General features: G+C 39.7%; 1 protein-coding gene across 4 annotated transcripts in view; it reads left to right on the forward strand.

Moving 5' to 3' along the window:
* Positions 1–20,315, forward strand: part of LOC306845222 (phosphatidylinositol 3-kinase regulatory subunit gamma-like) — a 164,800-nt gene extending 144,485 nt beyond the window's left edge. For 2 of the 4 annotated variants that reach the window (XM_079377891.1, XM_079377892.1), the window contains exons 8-16: positions 11,903–12,014; positions 14,211–14,309; positions 14,406–14,586; positions 15,130–15,255; positions 15,436–15,578; positions 15,661–15,837; positions 15,934–16,008; positions 16,099–16,269; positions 16,814–20,315. In XM_079377891.1, the coding sequence (XP_079234017.1) occupies positions 11,903–12,014; positions 14,211–14,309; positions 14,406–14,586; positions 15,130–15,255; positions 15,436–15,578; positions 15,661–15,837; positions 15,934–16,008; positions 16,099–16,269; positions 16,814–17,015 (1,286 nt within the window). In that variant the 3' untranslated portion in view covers positions 17,016–20,315. Of the gene's footprint in view, positions 1–3,703; positions 4,498–7,460; positions 7,643–11,902; positions 12,015–14,210; positions 14,310–14,405; positions 14,587–15,129; positions 15,256–15,435; positions 15,579–15,660; positions 15,838–15,933; positions 16,009–16,098; positions 16,270–16,813 lie in introns of those variants that run through there. The other 2 variants (XM_079377893.1, XM_079377894.1) reach the window with 2 other exon arrangements.
* Positions 20,316–22,968: the final 2,653 nt, after the last annotated feature.

A 22,968-nucleotide genomic window follows, 5' to 3' on the forward strand; every position in this document is an offset into this window, starting at 1 on the left:
TTCAGAGAGAAGGGTGGCTGAGGAGTAGGCGTGTGGAAAGAAAAGGATGACAATAAAAGTAGATCTAGGAGAAAAAAGAGAGAGAGAGAAAGGTAGAGAGGTGAAAGAGAGGCTGATTAAAACTTGAGAACGCTGTAAGAAAAGTGGCCAAGAGGTGGAGAATGACAGAGAAAGACGATGAGACAGAGGAAGGGGGCATGGGGGCGGGGATTGGCAGACGCTGACTGCTTGTTACAGAGTGTCACCGGAGTATTGCATCAGTCCTAGTGGGATGCTCACATTGCAGGATGACATCACAGGAGCGCAGACTGCCTGCCACCCAGAAATGGAGACGGAGGGAGGCTGCCTCTGCCTTTGCTAGCTAATAAGCCTTTTTTTGCAGAGTCATTAACACATCGTTGTCATTTTTGGGGCTGCTCTGTTGCGCATGCGCCAGCAATATTTATGCCTTTTCACACCCCTGAAAATCCTGCCAATTCAGGATGAGAAGTGAAGAACAAATACCAGACAGTATGCCTAATCGTTTAACTGGAATCAGAGCGTACATTATCCAAGACATATGACTCCTTCTGCTGAGTATGCCCATTAGTGCAGCCTTGTGGATAAAAGAGACTGATATCTAGTCATGCTTGAAGGTGTATCCGACAATAAAGAACTTCTGTTTCTATAATGTGTGTCCGGTCCATAATGAGCTTTGTGAGTTACTCATATGTGGTCTATATTTATCATAGGGATTGCAGCAATAAAGGGATAGCTCACTAAATGGAATTTTGTAATTTAGTCACCTTCATGTTGTTCCAAACCTGCATGACTCTTTTCTTCTGTGGAACACAAAATCAGAATTTACGAAGAATATCCTGGTCACTCTTTTCAGCATAACAAGGATTTAAATTTAGGCCTGTTCCTCGTGTAATGTAAGTGTATGACTTCAGAAGACTTTGAATACAGCTCACAAGCCATATAGACCACTTTTATGATTATTTTATGGTACTTTTTCATTCTTTTTGAAAGCTTCAGTTCCCCTGGGGACTAACTGGATGGGAAAGTTTAACCAGTATAATTCTCCCTTTGTGTTCAATGGAAGTAAAGTCATTTGGGTTTAGAATGATATGGAGTAAATGATGAAAGAATTTTCATTTATAGGTGCACTATTCCTTTAAAGAAAGGAATGTTCTGTTTTTTTTTTTCTTTTCTCTCAGTTGGCTTTGAGAGAAACAGCTTATGGCTTATTCCAGGCAGAGAGACAGTGACAGAGAGAGCAGCCTGATTCTCATGAGCTCAGCAGAAAAACAGAAAAGGTGATCGCTCTCACTGTGTGTAATTTACGGTGGATTGAAATTAATTTCCCCCTCCATGATATCAGTTGGGGAACAATGATATTGCTTCTTTCAGCTTTCATCACCTTTATGAATTATGTATAATGCACACCAGTGGTCACACAACAGCTCTGGGTTTTGTGTGCTTCTTCAGTGCCGCCCTTATGTCTGTGTTAAATATGGAACAATGAAGCCGCCTATTTGCATCTGAACTGAAATTGTACTTTCCACTCTAGTTGCTACAGTCACCAATAAAATATGAGATGCTCACGGCTACATTTAGTCAATACAGAAACAGCACAGTCAGGCTATTATCACCCAGCAAGCAGGCGACTCTATATTAGCATGTTGTGAAAATGTCCTTCCATTCACCATCCTCAAATCTACATGGCATGGATGTACCTTTTTAAAACTCCCCTAACCCTTCTTATTGCCTCATTCTTTCAACAGGATTTGGCATCGTTTAGCTGGGTCTTGTAGTCAGGCAGATTAGAATCTCATTCTACTAGCCATGCCTGTCTTTTTTGGGCTGACAAAATCTACATGTGGAAATGCATTTCGGCTAAGTAATTGAAGAAAAGAGTGTGTAATAATAAATCTTGCAGGTATAGTGTGAAACATCATCTAGCAAACACTACAAAAGCTAAAGACATAACCCTGATGGCAAAAAGTAGGTTAATATAGGTTATATATACAAATTTCTTTTTTTTTTCAAAGTTTTGTGGCTTTTATGTGTTAGCCTCCAGGCTAACTATATGCTAGTTTACTCCAAAACAGTGACTAAATAAACTTGTAGCACATATGTGCTTTTAAATTTTACATGGAGAAATATTTATGACTCAACCTGCACTACACAGATATTTGTTCAATCATATGCTCTCGAGAATTTGCATGTCCTGGTAGGCCTAACTTTAGTATTTAAACCACAGAGATGACCAGGTTTTTAGTTTGCTGGGTATACATTTCTCTGTAACACAATGAATAATTTGGGACCAAATTTTATTTTAATGTTGGCATTCATTATGTCTTAGTTCATAGATACTCACTTTGATAATTAGGCTAATTAAAGTTTGTAGTGCATATAGTCGCCACAATCTTTTCCTTTGTAATTTGCACATCTTGGATCAGCCAAATCTGAATACCCTGCAGACATACCATAGAAACACTGTTAGCATTTAGCTCACTGTCCAATAAGAGGACAGGCATGGACCAATAACAAGCCGCAGTTGGTTGTGCATTAAGGTTTCTAAGGCACACACACTTTTCTGACGCTCAAATCCCATAGTCACGTGTGTCTTTCTCCGGTGTTGCAGAGGCGGCTAGCAATACACTTTAGTCCTAACCAGACATTCTCAGTCTCAAAAACAGATAAATGCATCAGTCTTGAATTTACAGCTCGTACGGACATAATTTGCATGGTCCTGTGGCATTTATTACTTGTTCATTATGCATTGGGTGTAAGTGATTACTATATTCCCACAGCTTTTTATGGATTACTGTGACTGTTCGGTTGCTTGTCATTGTTTTGGATCCATCTGCTCATGCTGAACTGAAGCATGGACAGTGACAATTAAGCAAGTTTGACACGGTTGACAAGGACAGCCTTTGTCAGGCACGAGCCATCTGGAGGTTCCTCCCTGTCCTGCATTAAAGAGATGCAAACATTGTGATCCTATTTTTTTGCTCTGGCCATAGAGGGACATTCTCCCTCTTGATGGATAGATTCCACGTATGAGAACAGAGGGGGCTGAAAGAGGCGTACAGGAAGACAGATTGCCATCCACAATATAATTGTGCCTAAAGCAGACCACCAACCTGCATTAATGATATGTACATACAGAAGAAAACCTGAAGCACTGGCAACCGTTAACAAAAATTTAATTTTTGCAAAATGCCTGGAGGAAGTTCACTATTTTTCTTAATATTTTATTTTTGAAACTTATAAGAAAGACTGACAGACTCAACACAAACCTATGCCAGCTTATTAGTGTTTGACTGAAAAGTTTTTTTATTTGTTAAAGTTGGGCTACTACTTTTATTTTATTATTAGCATGTGTGTTCTTTATTTCATTAGCACAAATGACAGATTGTCCAGGATTAATTCCAGTTTGTATTACCACAGATGCCCATAATAGACTTGTATGAGCAGCTGTTCCTCTTATTATGATTCTTCTATACTGTCAATGTCTCCAATCAACATGTTATCTTTTACATATATATGGCATCAAAATCATTACTTCCAACCGAACTCTGTTCTCTACATCAGTTTTGTACCTCATAGTAACGGTTCGGCCAATAAAATGTCGATTTACGCTCTTTGAGCAAGTTCATTGGATCATAGGAAACACGCGGCTGCAAATAATGTACAAACTACGACTTTGGCAACTAGTTGGGAGAGCCGCGCATTCTGATTGGCTCCAAATCTGGAGTGTGCGTGCTCCACGGCACCTACAGTGACAGTGATCCGTTTTAAGGCGAGTCCATTGCGTGCCGGTGAAGGGGTGCAGAAAAATGATGTCACTTGTGAATGAAACGACACCGCAACACACGGCGAAACGACAATCAATAACTACAAACTCGTTTTTTTTCCCCGTTTGTAAGTATTTCTCATATGTATTAGCCGCTGAAACGCAAGCACGAGTAGAATAATTTGCTCCACGCGTGAGGGTTAGAGCAGGTCCCCCCCATGCTGTGCGCACCGAATGGACTCCTCCTCGTGAAGTGAAAGGGCCGGTAGACCTGGGGAGCTGATTGAAATGAAGACTACTGTTTCGTCATGGTAGGACAGAGTGGATTGTAGAGCTGGTATCTACTTTCTGTTCTGTCGGACTGTTATGAGTTTTTATTTTATTTTATAAAAGATGCTCTATCGAGTGATATTGGATGAGTGAAGCCTGGTGCTTTGACAGCTTTCATGACACGCAGTTACTCTGAAGCAGGCATTCAGACTGTTAAAGTTGAGCTCTCCGTTCAGTCAGACGAGCTTTCTATGTGTCTTTCATTCGTCTGTGTTGAAAATTAGATTTTACTCAGTTCGGTGAGAGCCTAGTCGATCACCAGAGGACTCAGATCATGTACAATACAGTGTGGAGTACGGAGAAAGAAGATGAAGACTGGAGAGACGTGATGATGCCCTATTCCACTGAATTAATATTTTACATTGAGATGGACCAGCCGCCAGGTACAGATAAAACAATTAATCTAACAGCACGCCTAGTTCACCCCGATAATGTATATTTTGTCATTTCTTCACTCTAACATTGATACAACCCTATTTGACTTTTTTTTTCTCCTCCGTGAAGCACAAAAGGTTAGAGACTGACGGCCCCAGTCACCATTTGCTTTCATTGTATCTTTTTTCCATATAGTGAAAATGAATGGTGACTCCGATGACATTCTGCATATCTTCTTTTGTTTCATGAATGACGTTTAGCGTATTTAACATTTACACAGTCGCATTATAAGTCTGCTTAAACAATGGAGCTTGCCCCTCTTTATAGTTGAAAAATTTATTTTGTTTTAATGTTAGGTACAGCCAGCCATGTATGACTGGCATTTAAAAATCAATTTCGCCACCTTAAAATCGTTCATTTTCTGTCGGCTTGTCAGTAAAATGTGCCTTAATCGTGTAGATTTTAAATGCACCACAACCGACTTCTCACTCAGACATGGGAGCCATATTAAAGCCTCTTTCTCCCTGAAGAGAGTGCAACAGTCTACATCCCTCTGTAGTTTTTATTTTAAAGTAATAGTTCATTTGAATACGAAAATCCTGTCATTTAGTCACCCTCTTATTATATCAAATATGTATGACTTTTTTTTTTCTTCAGTGGAACACAAAATGAGATGTTAGTGTGTCTGTCTCCATTCACTTTTTGCATCTTTTTTTATACAATGAAAGTTAATGGTGAATGAGATGTCATTTTGCATATCTCCTTTTAGGTGAACTATCTCTTAAGTACCAGAGTAAACCTCTGTGTATATTTAGTAATATTATAATTTTGCATGTAATTTGGGCCTATAAATGGTTAAATGAAAATCTTTATAGAGAGATTGTGTTACAGGTCCTGCTATAGTCTCAGTTTTTCCTCAGGCGATTTGGACGTTTTGCATGGCTCACCACAAATGGTATTGATATGCAAAATGTGGAGGAATCGAAATGCACTCTATGAATTGGTTCGACACCTTAAGTTGTGTTATACAGGATATGCTCCTGAGCCATTTTTGCAAATAGGGACTATATAGCATGTAGACCAGTGAAGTCACAGAATTATATATGGTGAAAGCTCTTCGGGGGTCTTTTGGAGTAAGTTTCCCAGCTTTCTGAATGTTAGTTTTGGTGTTCTGCGCTCCTTATTCAAATTCAGTGCCATCCATGTGTCATTTATTAAGTGCTGACACCATTTTATTGCCATTAACAATGATGTCATAGAATGGAAACTGGATCCCATTCAGAAGTCACAGGCATAGTTGACAATGGGCCGTTAATTCATGTCGTTAATTCCTGCAATAAAGAGACGGATGACACTTTTGGAAGCGTGAAATGTGAATGGAATGAGAAAAGACACTGTGTTTGACAGTTTTGCATGAGGCTGTTACTTTCGTGTGACCATTGTGAGGGGTTTTAAGACAAATTGTGTTTAATGCAAAAGCACAAAACCCATTTTGTGCATCATTTCTTGACAGCGCATCTGTAACATTTTATGGAGGTTGCTAGATTGTAAAGATGGTGCTGTCTTTATGTATCCGCATACAGTGAACGGTTTCTTGGTCCAAATGCAGCCTTATTCCAAGAGTGGGCAGAAGGAATCGTTTTATTACGTTTACGATATTCTCTGCGTTGTTCAAAGGAACAATGCCTAACGCTCAGTTCTAACCTCCTCGTTTCCTAGAAAATGAGCTGTGATGGACTGAACGGATCTGGCAAGCAGGATTCTGGCTTGAATAGCCCTCCGATTGCTCTGCAACGGGGATGAATGAGCACAGCACCGTGTAATCAACCCATACATTAATCTTATCTTTCATTCTGTGCCACTGCACACAGGTTTATCAGATCTCTCCTTTTTCTATCTGTCCGTTTGTCCCCATGTACTGTCAATAGCCACACATTGACTTATCATCTGCTTTTTCCTCAACTCACGGCACTTCATCTCCCAGACACTGTTAGAGAGGCACTGCGGGACAGTGAAATCTGCCTGGCCCATTAGAAGATGGGTAGATTAGAGTGACTCGGAAAGGAAAGAATCAGGACGAGGTTCCCGTGCAGATGTTCATTCAAATATTTATTACAGCTGAATTGAGATGTGAAAGGCTCCGAGGCACGGTCCTGTATATGCGTGCGTCTGCAAACAAGCAAGCAGCGACCGCTTTGTTCCATTGCAGTGTCCAATGAGCACAGGTGCCACACCGCCCCCAGGGGAAAGTTGGCCCCTGTCTCTTAGGGCCAGAGATGTGTGAGTGTAATAAAGGCTGCCGGAGTGCAGCGACACCAAAGGGAAAGTCGGCTTCTAACATCCCTCAATGGGCATTCGTATGACATAAGGGATGGAAATGTCACCATCTCTCTTGATACATGGCTCTTTCTTTGTTCTGTGCCTTTTCAGCTTTTTCTGTCTTGGATGTATTTGAGCTTGTTCATTCATAAATGTCCACAGAAAATTTATATGTTGAGGAAGCAGGGATTTCTTTAGGAGAATCACAGCATTTTTCTTTCTCTGTACCAATAGGCATATGTGCACATAACAATACAATAAATGTGTGTGTATATATATATATGTGTGTATATATATATATATATATATATATATATATATATATATATATATATATATATATATATATATAAATAAATAAATAATGAATAGTGTTTAGTCAATCAGCACACTTTTAGCATCTGGTAATCCTACGTTTCCAGCAATGTGCCTGTGAAGCGGTTCGATGCATGTGTCCCGGTTTGTGTTCGCCTCAGCGTGTGTTAGTGTCTTTGCCTTGTCTCTCTCTGGGAGGAGCAGCAGCCCCCACATCATTCCCCAGAGCTCTCCGCTCTCTCTTTCTCCGTCTCTTTCTCCTCCCCTCCTGCTTTCTCATTGGCTGCTGCCGACTTCTCCATTGAGAGGGTTTGTTAAGCCAGCAGCATCTGAATTTAGGAGCAGGGATTTTCCCTCTGGCTTTAGTCTGAAAGGCAGAGCGAGTGAGCGAGGGAGGGTGGAGAGAAAGCGAGAGCGAGTGGGAGAGGGAGAGGGAGAGAGAGAATAAGAGGACTTGTGTCACAGACAGCTGAGTGCAGGCTGTATACATGCAGCTCAAAAAGGATCCCGAGGAGGACGGTAAGGGAGACACCATTCTTATTTTCTTCTGCTTTTTCACGGTCACTGTCTTTGCTTTGGTCTTTTCTGTCTTATGGCTATTGTAACGATCTGAACAGACTGTCAGGGGAGCACAATGGCAATTAGTGTTTGTTCTATTGTGTGGGAAGTGTCCTGGATCTTGTATGGATGGAAACATGCGCTGTTGTCAACATGAATTAACGTAAGCACCATGCTTTTTCCAGGACATGTAATCCTTGATAGCTGTACTTCATTATTCTTATTTTGTGATTTTATTTTATTAAAAAATAATTTGAGGCTGTTATAAGAGTTCAGCTGCAAGGATTGTCTTTTAGTAATTCATTAGGAGCGGATGGTGACAGTGCATCATGATAATAAGTGCACAGTGCGCTTATGGTTTCAGATGTGATTGTGAGTGTCCCCGACGGACTATTTAAACCACCCATGTGCTTGGTGACACTTTTAAATCATTCCGCCTGGATCGGGACATGGCAGCCCTCGCCTGCTGCTCCGCTCAATGGCACTGTCATCATTCTCTGCCACATGCTTTTTCTCATGCTAATGCACCCTCTAATTTGTACATACAAACCCTAAACTAAACTGTTTTGTGTGTGTGTGTGTGTGTGTGTGTGTGTGGTGTCAGTCTATGTTTGTGTTGTCTTTCAAAGTACCGTTCCTTTATCGGCTCCATCACCTGTAGAACCAGAAGTTTGAACATGTCTTTTTGTTTCTGTGCACAAGTGCACGGCTGCAGAACAATGACCTCTGGAGATGATGTTTTGAGCTGCATGATGCCATTTATATTATATTTGTTTCCTAAACAATGGACTGCTTGGTTGCCGATCGCCATAGGCTTTACCTATGGATGTATAGTTTTCTTTGTTCAGACTTGCGCAGCATCCTTTCCACTCATCCTTTCCATCCTACATCCTGGTCACTTTCTTTTTCTTGCGTTTCTCTTTTCATCTTTCATTATAAGTTTGTTATTTAGAAAAAATAATATTTTGAAATTATTATAAAATCATATCTTGCAATTTTTTTTTATTTTTTACCCTAATTTATTTGTTTTGCTTTTGTGAAGCATACTGGGCTAGTTTACTGTTGTAGAAATGTAAAAAATCTTTTCACTTTTGTCATTTAAATTTGACCCCCTTTGTTTGGTCAGTTTTGCCATAAATCATGATCGTAATTACTTTGAATCTGTGAATGGTAGCTTTAAAAATTAGTGCATTCTGTGACTATGTGGACTTTCCATTGTGTGCTCCCCAGATGCGATATCTCTGATGCTAACACAGACGGGGTGACCGCTGTAATGAGATCACCTAGTCACATCTCTGCCTCTTTCTTGCTCTATTTCCTTCCGTTTTCCATGTTCTTTTCATACTCACACCCCATCACTAGCTCATAAAGATAACCAAGTGTGTGTGTGTAGGACAAAGGTGGTCACACACTTACAGAAAGAGCTGACAGTGGAAAACTGGTAGGCAGGAATTTGAGGTTTCAGCTGGGCTTGTGCACCTGCCTTTTGGCTGCAGTAGAGAGCGAGTGAGAAAAAGGGGGGTCATTTCCCTTTCTGGTGGAAGGCTGCTACTGTAGCTCTGAAAGGGGCTTTGTGACAAAATGAAATATCAGGCTGAAATATATGCTTCATATATAGAGAGAAATTAGTTTGGTGTGTGTGTGTGCTCACATGTTAGTATTGAATAGTGAGAGACTGAATCTCGTTTATTGTGTCTCTAAATTACATTAGGGAGTGGAGGAGGTGAGCCACGCTGGTATTTGCAAATGTAATATTAATATGGTGATTATTGTGTTGGCGTAGAGGGAACAGGAGGTTATACATTGTCAAACGACTCCTCATAAGCTGCTATGCTGCACAAACGATCCCCTACCAGGTGATGAGTGCTCCCCCCTAAAGTTTGTGACGACAGGAAAGTGCACGGGGATGCCATATTTTCAGTTTCCAAAAGTAATTTCTTTGAAGAAATGTTCATTTTCCATTCAAGGCATTTGGCTGGTCTCCTCTCAGACCAACTGAAATGTTGGAATAGTGTGTATGCACACCTGCAGGAGCAGAGTTTGGGTGGGGATGTGTCCGTTAGCCTGGCTTTGCTTTGACTGGTTGGAGCCGCTCACCCCACCAGACTAAGGTGTTTCCTGTGGGCCAGTGGAGGGAGGAGTTGTCACTGTGCCCGGGTCTCTGACTACACTCATGCACTCTCACTCCAAAAACCGCCACTGCTTTTAATGAATGACACCCTCAAAGAAAGCCATTCACACACCCCTCTTTCCACACACCGAAACTTTAAAGAACCATAAAGGTGTTCAATCCATAAATGTTTGCAATGTCGGGAAGTAATAAAACTTCAATGACAACTTTTGAAATTTAAAGTACTGAAATAGCAACAAAAGAAAGTGTCTTTCTCTTTCTCTTTCTTCAAAGAGTCTTCATCTCTTCTCTGATCTTTAACAATTTTATTATTATTGCTTATTAAAGGAGCCAATTGTGTGCGGAGCAGTGGGTCATTCCACAGTGTGCCAGGAGCAATGATTCATTCATTGGTTATAGTGTGCATTGCATGTCCCTGTGGGCTTTTATTTCCGTGACTCACCTCTGGTGTATTGAACCATAGTCTTGCCTCTTTTCATTCGCATACCAGATAGAAGTTTCTTTGGCTAGAAGGGCCCAGGGGTTCCTAGAATCAACTTGGGCTTTTATGACATCCGTATGCTCACTTGCTCCATGCCTTCCCCGTTTCCTAATGCAGCAGACCACTCCCCCTCCCCTGTCCTGGCATGGATATACACCCGTTCTCACGCAGCCTTGTCTCTGCCAGGATAAGGACAGGTGGGTGACTGTTTTTAAAGAAACTTGACTTTTATAATGATGTGGTCATATTTGAATTCATTATGGCAATAATCTGCATGAGCCACGTCCTCCCTAAACAGTTCGCTGGCATTGCTTGGAGCATGTCTTTGGTTTCACTTAAAAGTCTTCTGAATAAACCTGTGCATTGAGAACGGAGTGGTGCATTGCTGTTTCAAGGCCCCTGTTGCAAGTTTCATCTAGGTCAGGGGGAGGTTAGTTTGGCTTGGCGGTAGGTGCAAGGCTTGAACACTATGTCTCTGTACATTTCAGACAGAGTTCCAGCCTTCAGTTTTTTTGTTTTGTTTTTTTTGTCTCACACTAGTTTTTGCCAACTGCACCTGGTCTTGAAGGTTTCCCTGAAGCACTTGAACACAAAAACACGTGAACTCCTTGTTTAGAGCAGCTGCCGTTGCATCCCTATATTAAGCTAGTCTTGCTTAAAGTTGTGTAACACCAAATTTGCATGGCACTTAACCGTCATTCAAGTTTAGTTTTGGCTCTAAGTTTGAAAAATTCACATCAGGAGATTAGACATGAGAATGCATGCTGTGAAGATGTAACACATAGCACATACTCTCTCAGTGACATTTCTGTGAGTGAGGGTGTCATGATGCACTGCGTGGCTGAGCAGTACGTTCTGGTGACCCCTGACCTGCAAGATAGCAAGAGCATCATCAGCATTAGATTTCCAGCGTGTTGTTTGCGGCAGCTGTTGTTTGCTTTTGCTGGCAACAAAGGAAGCATATCACTCAAAGGAAAGGAACCTGTTCATTACATATTCAGCAAGTAGAAGAAAAGCAAGATTGGCAGAGAAGGTCATTTTGTTTTTTGTTTACACTTTTGCTTGGGCCGAACAAAATATGTTGTTGCATTTTCCATGAAAACTGATCTTTTGCATTTTCAGTGGAAATCACTGTTGTATTTTCTGAAACGAGCTTGTCTAACTACACATGGTGTGATGGAGGAGAGAGTATTGAAAGGCCTATGTAAGGCCTAAATCTATGGGAAAATTAAAAGCTAAAGGTCAATGGCTAATCCTGGGTGGTAACCTTAATACTATTCGGCTGTCAGTACTCCAAGTATTTGTAAACTCTTAAAAGACAAAAAAAACTATCCTGAAGCACTATCCTTTTGTTTTTTTTTACAACTATATTGTATTCCTACCATTTTTGCATTTTAAGTTCAATTTTGGATTCTCTTAGCAACTTAACCTTATTCATCATGAGGATGAACAACACAGCCATTTGTTAACATGATATCCGCTTAGTTTATTCTTTTAAGAAGATTAGGTTTTCATCTGTAAGGTCGCAACACCAACTTCATATTTCTAGGATTGCTCATGAGGTTAGAAGATTTTCCTCTAAAATAAATCTTTCTCATTTCTTCTGCAGCTCTTCCTCCCAAGCCAACAAAACCCATGACACCAGTAAATGGCAACGGTGTGAAAGAAGCCGCCAGCGGCTCATTGCAAGAAGCAGAATGGTACTGGGGAGACATATCAAGGTAAGAGTCACTTGACACTAGACTTCATTTCTCACTTGATTGGATTTCTGTCTGTTCTGCTCTGAAAATCTTTCCTCATGCCAGTTAGCTCATAGTGTGGCTGCCCTCATCACGTGGTGGACACGTATGGCAATGTGCAAGTGAGGTGATAGTTGGCCAGTACAGTCATAAGACTGCATTTGGATCAGATGAAAAGTTCTCTGGGTTGTTACTTGCTTGTTGGGAGATGTCAGATCTACCCATCCCTCCACCTGATGGCTTCCAAGTCGGTAGCCTGAGGTAGAGTCAGCTCTGGAGTGTCATGTTGCTCATTCAGCTGCTCTGCAAACTTTTTCTGTTCTTTTTTTATGTGAGCTGGTGAACTTATTTTGATCTTCTCCTCTTCTTTTGGCTCACTTATCCTGGAGGCATGTACGCTTTTCTGCAGCTGTACAAAAGCAGAAAGGCAATGCAGTGGGGGAGAGACACAGGAAGAGCTGAAAAAAGAAAGACAGGGGGTTGGTTTAGTTGCCATTTTTAAGGGGAGGGATAGAAGAATCCAAATCTCCAAAATATCAAGCTGTCTGGCCAGCTTCCAACACAACACATAAAACTCTAAGGTTTTAGCAGATTAGTCTGCTGCTTAGTGACCAGCTATAGACTCTTTGATGTTGGGCGAGTAGAAATTCTGCAAAGATGCTCACCGATCTCTGAAGCCTTGCTATCCTTTAACTCACACAGTCCCTTCCCAGATAAACCAGATCTGCTTTTCACTTCAAACCTATGCTCAGTGCTTACTAGGCATCAAATAAAGAAGAACTCCAAAGCACAGTGATGCTGACTGTTAAATTTTAAATATGGACTGCCATTATGGTCTCAGTGAAGAATGTGTTAAAATTATTATATTATTACTACTATACACCCATACTAGTACTTCGTTAAAGCAGTGGTAGTGCATTGAGAGATTTAACTTATGAGAGATAAGATTTAAATTTTAGTTGAATACATAGTAATGGTTCTCAGCCATGTTAATAATCAGCATGCCTGTTGTGGATTTCTGATTTTCTTGTAGGCTTGAGCTTAGATGAAATCAAAATTGATTATTCACAATATGTAGGCCTACTTTTTATGCAAACTTGTGCCTGTTATTCCACAGATATAAATGTTTGTCTCGATAATTTTGATAAACAATTATGATCAAGTAATTAGTCAGGCTGCATAATATGCAATAATTGTTGAATCTGATTCATTGTCCAAATATCTCCTCTGTCCGGATGTTTTTGAATGCAAAAACACATCCCAGAGTTTCCACTTCACACTACTTTACTGCTGCTTGCTCATCATGCGCATGACGTCATCTGTGCACAGTTGCTACTTTTCTTTTGTCTGCTCTTTGCACCTTCATACATCATATTGCAATGCTTTTTTTCAATTACATCACATTACAGAAGCAAACATGCTTGTAGTTTCATTTCTCAATTGCTTCTCTAATCCAAACATGTTACTAAAATAGGACACCTCCCCTAAACGATGAACTTGCTGATGCACTGCAGCCTAAAAATGCACGTGATTCCCGCAGCTCCCAGTGCAGGATGTAAGAGAGGCCTCCTCCCCCAGAAAGGTGGCCCCCCATCGGCGTCGGCTTGGTGTCTACCGGGCTTTTACCTCAGCAGCCCAAAGTAGGCTAAATATACCCCCTACTGAGAGCCAGGGCCGGGGTCAGCTGAGCTCCAGCATGACTAGGCTGTTGGCTGTCAGGAAAATGGGAGGAGGCCTGTGTGACTTTCCTCCCAGACAGACTAAAATAGAGAAGGGGGCAAAAAAGCAGGAAAGTCTTTGAAGCCTGACAGCTCCTCCGCTGGTCGTCTGGAGGCACTTTTAAAGAGACAGACTGTCTGATTTTAAGAAAAGAGCTGGAGGCATTGGCGTACATGTGGGTGTGCAGGATGGGGTCAACAGTTAAACCATTCAAAGATGTCTCACTCACTCCCAGACGGCTGTAGCAGACAGTATGGTCACAGACCAGTGCCTTTGCCCTCTGCCAGACCAAATTTATTTATACAGCCAGGCAAAGAGAAGTCATGTTTTTTTGCACGTGTGTGTGTGTGTCAGCCCTTTCCATAGAGCATAGGACAGAGGCCACGGAAAACTTATTTTAGCTTTAATTATTAAGAGCAACATTTGATGTGTGGAGTATCTGTCTTTTTTTCTGTGCAGGGAAGAGGTGAATGACAAATTGAGAGACATGCCTGATGGTACTTTCCTGGTACGGGACGCCTCGACAAAGATGCAGGGAGATTACACGCTGACACTAAGGTAACTAATATTTTGGAAAGCTTCTACTTGTTTAAAACCCTCTCCATTCAGCTTACATTGATCCGTGGTCCAACGCAATCTCTTTTTTCCCTACAGGAAAGGTGGAAACAATAAGCTAATAAAGATCTACCACAGGGATGGGAAGTACGGTTTCTCAGACCCGCTCACGTTCAGCTCAGTGGTGGAGCTCATCAGTCACTACAGGCACGAGTCCCTGGCCCAGTACAACACCAAACTGGATGTAAAGCTCATGTATCCCATCTCCCGCTACCAGCAGGTAAATGAGCTTAGATCGAGGGCTGGGGTATCACATTTACAGCTGTCCCTTCCTTTCCTTTTACCTCTTTGTCCTCCCACCTCTCCCTCCCTCACTCCGGCCCTAAAGAGCGTGTTTGCTGAATGAATTGTGCAGCTTGTTGTGAGTGAAACTGCAGAGGCAGCAGGATGCTTTTGGCATGAAATATTACTTTGTTTATTGCCACAGCAGCGCACCTCCTAAATAATTGCACACATCCACAATGTCGAAAGGCCATCCAGGCATTTATTCGTTTCCCCCCCTCCTTCGCCCTCCCGGTATCTTTCTCAGACACACAGGTGCTCATTATTTAGGGGGTTCCACAAATGTAAGCCCTCGAGAGGCACTTACAGATTCCAAGATTTTTATTAATGATTCCTGGAAGAAAATTCCTGAAAAATGGCTTTCACTTTGTAAGCAAAACCTACAGTATGTTGCTGCGAGCAGTCCTTTTTTTCCCCAATCGCACTTTTCTTCACTCAGCAATTCATATCAATAACAATGCATTTACTCTCGCTCTCTCAGGATCAGCTGGTAAAAGAGGACAACATTGATGCAGTGGGGAGAAAACTTCAGGAATATCACAATCAATATCAGGAGAAGAGTAAAGAATATGACAGACTCTACGAGGAGCACACAAAAACCTCACAGGTAAGCCTCTTAGAACTTTGGATCGCTATCGGATCAATGGACAACCGACCCATTAACTCCAGTGCTAAACGCCACATGCACAAGCAATTTATTCCATTACAGAAGCTCATTGACCAATTAACCAAGTCTATTAAGAGGCACAGCATCACATCCATTGATTTATCTTTCCTTTGATTGCAGGAGATCCAGATGAAACGTACTGCAATAGAGGCCTTCAATGAGACCATTAAAATTTTTGAAGAACAGTGTCACACGCAGGAACGCTACAGTAAAGAATACATCGAGCGATTCCGCAGAGAGGGCAATGACAAAGAGATTGAAAGGTACGCAAAGTCCTCAATTAAGAGCGCTTTGGTCGGCAACCTTGATCTAGGGGTTTACAAATTGTTCTTGTTTCTTTCTCAGGATTATGATGAACTACGAGAAGCTCAAATCCCGTCTTGGCGAGATTCACGACAGTAAAACCCGGCTTGAACAGGACCTGAAAACACAGGCTCTGGACAACAGGGAGACAGACAAGAAAATGAACAGTTTAAAGCCAGATCTCATTCAGCTCCGAAAGATTAGAGATCAGTACCTTGTGTAAGAAGAACCTTCCTTTGCACCTCATTTCGTCATCTTCGTTGTAGAGAGTTTTTCCTCCATGTATAAACACTCCGCTGCTTCTTTCTCATGCAGCTGGCTCAATCATAAAGGTGTTCGACAGAAACGAATAAACGATTGGCTGGGGATCAAAAACGAGAACACGGATGAGTGAGTCAAATTGTCATGTATTACTTGAAATTTGAGGTCAAATGACTTGCTCCGTCACAGCATCTAACACATTTCCTCTCCAAATCACAGCGCCTACTTCGTCAGTGAGGAGGATGAGAATCTGCCACACTACGATGAGAAGAGCTGGTTTGTGGGGGACCTAAAACGAGAGGAGGCAGAGGACTTGCTACACGGCAAACCCGATGGAGCCTTCCTCATCCGCAAGAGCAGCAAGAAGGGCTGTTACGCCTGCTCTGTTGTGTGAGTATCTTAAGAAGATGTAGACATAGTGAGGTTATAGTTATGCCAATGAAATGGGAGAATGATGATTTCTTAAGTGTCTACAAATTGTTTTCTTAGACTGTATACCTCTGTTGCCTAGATTTTTGTTTCAGTTTTAATATTTTTTAATTAAAAGAAGTCGTTTTAAAAGAAAATTACATTTACGTTAACAATAGTATATGAAACGACAAACTCGCATTAACATTAAGGCCTTTTCAGTCTATAATTTTTTTCTGATCTAGTCTCATATTTACATTCTCTGTCCCCAAGTACCCACCTCATCTCATATAGGCATATATAAAATTAGATGTATTTTTAATAGACATTTCAATATTAAGACTCTACATTTTCCCAGCTACAAGAAACAAATCAATGCATCGATCCTCTTTGATTATTTTCACCTCTAGAGCGATATGAACTTTGGTTGTCATTGAGCAAACGAATTGCCTTTTATCTTTGTCTGAGGTCAGATTCTGGTTTGAAATCACATTGATAATGAGATCTGTCTTGTTTCTGTCTGTAGTGTGGACGGCGAGGTGAAGCACTGCGTCATCTACAGCACACCCCGCGGCTACGGTTTCGCTGAGCCCTACAACTTGTACAGCACTCTGAAAGACTTGGTCCTGCACTACCACCAGACCTCACTGGTCCAGCACAACGACTCGCTCAACGTGCGGCTAGCGTACCCAGTGTATGCACAGATGCCCTCAGGCTCTCGGAGATGAAGACTCGCCCCCCCAAAATAAAAAAAAAACTCTACACTCATGGGAGGGAGGAACAGTTTCTGAACAAAAAAAAAAAAAACATACCAACAACTACAAAGAAACACTTGCTGCAACACACGTCAGCCACCTTGGAGTTATATATTTTTACAAGAACAATTTGGAGGGCATTCTTTCTAAAGACTGCTTGATTTGCACAAGGAAGTTTTAAATGTTTGTGAATGTGAAAAAAGCAGAAGGAAGCAGAGGAGGCGAGTTTCAGGTGACCCGCGCTGCTACCTAAACTCCAGCTGGGACTTTTTACATGCTCCATTTTAGCTTTTAGCTAAAGCTTTTTTTCCTGCCTCGATTTTTCTCACATCTTTCTATTTTTCATTCAGCTTTTTTTTTTCTTTTGTTTATTTGTATTGTCTTTGCAAAATTCTTAACTATGTGTAAGGCAGGAAAATATTTAGTTTGTTTAAATGTCTCCATCTCTTTCTTTAAGTGTTTAAAAAAGGCAAAAACTGTAGCAAACAGACGACTGACACTTTCCAGAGTGTTCTCACAGTGACTGCTGCTGAACGAGGGGTTGTGGGATGGTTTGGGAGGGCACAAGTGAAAATGTGTTGTCTTAAAAACAAAAGCTTATTCTAATGTTAACCTTTTTTTTTTTTTTTGTCCTTGTTTTCTGTTTGGCTGGATCAAAAGTTGTCCTTTCCGAAGCAGTTAAGATCGCTACAGCTCAGTGCAGAGACCAAAGTTGGCATGAGGAGGACTTTTTCTTTTTTTTTTTTTTTTTTACTTGTGATTAAAATTGGCTTGTATTAATTGAGCAAAATTATACTTAATACACCTAGTTTGCAAACTACTTAAAATAGTTTGGATCTGTGTCCTGTGAACAGAAGCATTTTTTTAAGAACCAAAATTGCATGCGTAGACACAGTCGACATAAAGCACTTATATAGAAATGACAACTGACCACTGCACCAAAATTGAAAAAAATAAATTACTCGTGGTTTTTCACTAATGTGGCATCTTAATGCTTAATTGGATTTGTGTACCTGTCAAACATGTTCAAAGACATTCTTCAGTAAGCGGGAGCAGTGTTAGAGCAGATGTGCTTTAGTACGTAACTTGAACAAAAGTGCAATCCAGCTTTTGATGGTAGAGAAGTGGTCTGTCAGAGAGATAAACAAACTGCTCTCAGTGGCATCAAAAGCGATAATCACTTGAACCTTTTGAAGAATTTCCTTTAAAAAAAAAAAAAAAAGCCCCTTTATTGCCTAGTGCTTCTCTCTTTAGCAGGTTGACTCATTCTGTATCAGAAAAGAGATAATACACTTTTCATTGTTTGGCTGCCTGTTGGTTTTAATGTCGCACAATAAAACCTTTATGAAAATATTCAAAGCTATATGCACAATATTCACTGTCCTGTTGGTATGTCAGTTATATCACTTCCTGTTTTTGTTGGGCTTCTGGCATGCAGGTGTCCAGTTTAGTATTGAAGTCCACATTGTTGTTTTTTGTTTTCCTCCACAGTTTCCCCTTTTTAAAATTTAGTTGTATAAGACTGTTACGGTCTTACAGGTCATTAACCATCACAGACAGCCCTCACCCACCACTGCAGCTACCCATCTCACTCAATGCACAGCATGTTGCGTTAGAAAAAGCAGCATATAATGAATTCAACGGAAAATTTAATGACATTATTTGTCAAAACACTCTGACAATTTCAAACTATTTTATGTTTTGGCAAATTCAAACAATTGAACCGTTTTGTGCGATCTGCTTACACCCCATTTACACTTAGGTTTGGGTGGAAGTTTTCGTATGAATCAAAACAATTGCCAAATCGTAAAATAGTTGTTTTTTTCATGAGGTTGTGTTAATTTTTTCTAAAGTGATCTGCATTATTTGAGATGGAAAACTTGGAGTCTTTTGGTCGATGGCTGATGGGTTAGTTTGGAAACAGGCAGAGCATTCAGTCAGATCAGCTGTTGAGATGAACTCACAACCTAGAGTCCTAATGAAAACCACATGCAGACAAGGAAACTGATGGAGGTTTTTCCCCATCCACTGTTCTTTTCATTTGCTATTGCAAGTAGCTGTGGTTTTCTTGGGTTTGATTGGGTGTTACTGGCAGAACTCGGCGTTCTTGGCTTGTCTGCTCTAGCATCGCTGTGGCACGACCAGAACACGCTAGCCTCAGCAGATCAGCTGCTTGATTTTAGTTCTGTGTGTGCGACCGTTCACTAATGTCTTTGCAGCCTTGGTGTTGCCATTTTTATGCGGAAAGCTTTTGGTTACTGTTTCTATATCATAGGTCCAGCTTTATTTTCATTTTATTCTATGCTCCAAATGTTTCGAGTTTCAGATTTGTGTTTTGTTTCTTTTGTTTTTTTTGTTTTTTTTTAGCTGGGCCCTAGAGGGGCCCCCTGTCTATTACTTGAACTCTTGCATCACTCAGCATTGAATGTCTTTAATAATACATAGATACATTTATTAAAACACAGGAAATCCCTTTTATGGCATGAGTGGATTGAGTATAAAACGTATAGACTTGAACTCAACTTGTGTGTTTTATTGAAAGTAAAGGGGCTTATTTATGTTCACAGAGCTGATTATTGGAGTCCAGTATAGCACACATCATATTTGAAGAACTGTTTGGAAAAAAAAATGTTTTAATCACTTTTTTGCTACGTTTATTAGCGTTTTCCCAGGTGTCGAGACCAAAGATTTAAGTTTGGTTTGTTTTATTTTCTTGGGGTAGTTCTACTTTTGAAGAGATGCATAATTTTCTTCCCTTGTATTTCAATTGCCTTGCTTTCATGCAAACTTAATTTTGTGTCTTTTTGGGTTTGCTATTGCTAGCCCCTCACTTGTCTGGCAAAATAACAATGTCTTTATTACTGTCCGTATATTGAAGGGTTCACTGTGGATTGGCTGGGGGTCCATTTTTTGCCATTTAAAAAAAAAAAAAAACTCATGACAATTTGTTTACCGAAATGAAGTGTAGTTTTGTTAAGCCTCAAATTGAACAGTCTGGCCTAAAGCTGATTCATTTTTGCACTCACTTGTTTGTAAAAGAATAATGCTTTTGTGTGTGTGTGTGCCATCACAGTTATTCCTTGTCATTAATTTGTCCGTTAGGTCACTAAACCACCTCTAAAGTTACCAAAATCAAGTGTTTCTATGCCTCTTTTCTTTACAGAATAGTCTTGCGTTCACTCCAGCTGGAGTCATTGTTGCTTTTTCTTTCTGTTTTGTAAAACTCATTAAAGAAAACAGACAGCCCTATACCACACAGAAATGTATGGTTTGTTTAGGAAAAAAAAGAAAAGTGATTGTCATTCTCTGCAGGGCAGAAAGCAGTGGGGTTTGTTGGTTTTCTTTGTTCCTATCCTCAAGAAAGCATGAAATATTCTGTTTTTCTTTTTCCTTCCGAAAGTTTTCAGGGACATGAAAAGCATTGCATTGGGAATTCGTATGAGAGACATTTACTAGAGTGCATTTTTTTGTATGTAAGTGGGAACGGGGGAAGCGCACACATTATAACAAGCCGACAGAATCAACAGTGCATTGCTTCAAAAGCTCAGAGGGTTTGGACATGTACCAAAACAACCTTTCTTGACTCCTAACCGCTTGAGTTTTCAGTTAGACTCTGTACAAAGCAGGTGTTATGACTAGAAGACCTGGCTAAGGTTATTTCCGGACTGTTAACTAGCACTGGCTATTGCCCCCTTGTGCAGTTCTGCAAAGTTTTATTTGCAGTCAGGTTTGAATATGTTGTGATTCTCATTGGGAGTCTTTTGTGTTCTTACCACAGCTGTCCCACCATGATATCCAGCACATTTCTTATATATATATAAAAAAAATTAAAGGTTTTCAAAAAATGAAAAAGGAAAAAAAAAATCACTCTCCTTCCCACTTTGACATACGTAAAACCCAGCATGCTTCTTTGGTACTCTTGACTGTTGTTTTGTGTAATAAAAACAAACATACAAAAAAAAAAAAGATGTGGAACAAAAACTGTTAATTGTCTGTTTATGGTGTATTCAAATATAAATTTTAATATAGCTTATGAAAAAAGTCTGCTTTTTCAGCTAAAATAAGTTGGAGCCCTTTTGTTGCAGTGACTAAAAGCAAAATGATGTTCACAAAAACTGAGACAGAGGAGCTGAAGCAATAGACAACAGCGTGTTCAATACCGTTTGCACAACTAACTCTGTAACGTATAAATGCATCTCATCTGAGACCTTTAAACTAATGCGTTTTCTTCATCTTATTGACTGAATACTCACTTTTATTCTGCATAAATCGAAATATTTCCTTAACACCAGCAGTGTTTTCATCTCTGGACTTTTATAGACTCAGCTTGAGCAATAAGCCACGGGTTTTCCATGTCCAAAAAACATACATACTGCAATGAAATAAACGTGTTGCACCGGCTCCAGTCCATTTATGCTTCTATAAACAAGTCTTTCATGTCTTAGACAAGTTATGGCACAAAAGGACATACTTAGCTCTTCATGTAGAGAATAAGAGATGTCAGAAATCCTCTCTCTCAGTATTTGAGTTTCATTGTTGCTTCTGATTTATCGGTATTCTTCAGTTACAATTTCCACCACAACATTTTCTTGTATCTGTTACAATAGTTTGTATTGGTTGTAGACTCTCCATTTGTTATGAGGTGAACTCATGTATATAATCAATGGAACTCCACAATATTCAGTTCTCTTGCAGAATAAAGAAAATATTTTGTTCAAGTCTCTTGTCTTTGCGTATTTTTCCAATTTGTGGGTTCAGGAGTTTCGTTTTTGGTTATAGTCTGTAAAAATGTATACTATGCATTTTATAATTTGTAATATATGTAAATGACTTATGAAGTAAACACACCACATTTTAAAGGCTGCATATTTGCTGCATAAATTGTAGTTTACTGATTTTTGAAACATTGGGAAAAACAGGCTACATAAGAAAATACAAGTTCATGTACTAACTATTTTAGCTATAGTAAAAGTTAAACATGTTAAGACATCCCTAGTGAAAATAAATATACTAAAATGTATTTAAAATGCAGTTATTTCATGCTAAGAATGCTACAAATGCATTTGCATAGTTATGTACTTGATAAAAATACCCTGCAAAACAAATACCCTAAACAAAGTCTGCTAAACTGGAACTAATTTTGTAATTAATTCACTTTAATTGTGCGAAAGTAGTCCAACTAAAGATATACTTAAGTAGATTTGATTGTATCCTGAATTTTAAGACCAGTATTATTCAAAGATCACACAATCCTTATTAATAGTGACATTAAAACACATTTTAGGCTTAATATTAAGTACTCAAAATAAAGTTTAATTATAATTTTAATATCAGTAAGTCTCAAGCAATATGCAATATGTTAATATCAATATGTTAATAGATTTGAACTACACATAGTATGAAATAAATTTATTTTAAATATATTATTTTTTTTTCTTTTTCCTTTTTTTTACTAGGGGTATTCATTTACATTTGGTGCAATCTTATAAATAATCAAAAAATAAATAATTGCCATCTTTCGATATGGATCAACACTGTCAGATTCACAAGTACAGATATGTCAAATATTTATTATGAACGTGCATTAATGAATGAATTGTGGATTAGTGGTTTTCAATTTTTCAATTATGGTTGTTAGCTTCATCTGCTGAATTATCTCCATCACCAGACTAGATTGGCAGTTTATGGTGTTGACTAACCATAACATTTTAGTTTCTGGTGTCATTACCTAATAATAAAAACTATTTCAAATTAGGAAAATAATCTAAATGTCCAAAACAATTTCTTAACATAAAAAAACAACAACAACAAAACACAGGGACACAGTTGTGAAACCTGTTAGAAGAGGTGTATTTTAAAATTAATCTATTTCTTCTGTAAATACAAACCATTCTTATATAAATGTGAAGCATTGAATTAAGCTCTG

Source organism: Barbus barbus (assembly GCF_936440315.1).
Source record: "Barbus barbus genome assembly, chromosome: 25".
Lineage (NCBI taxonomy): Eukaryota > Metazoa > Chordata > Actinopteri > Cypriniformes > Cyprinidae > Barbus > Barbus barbus.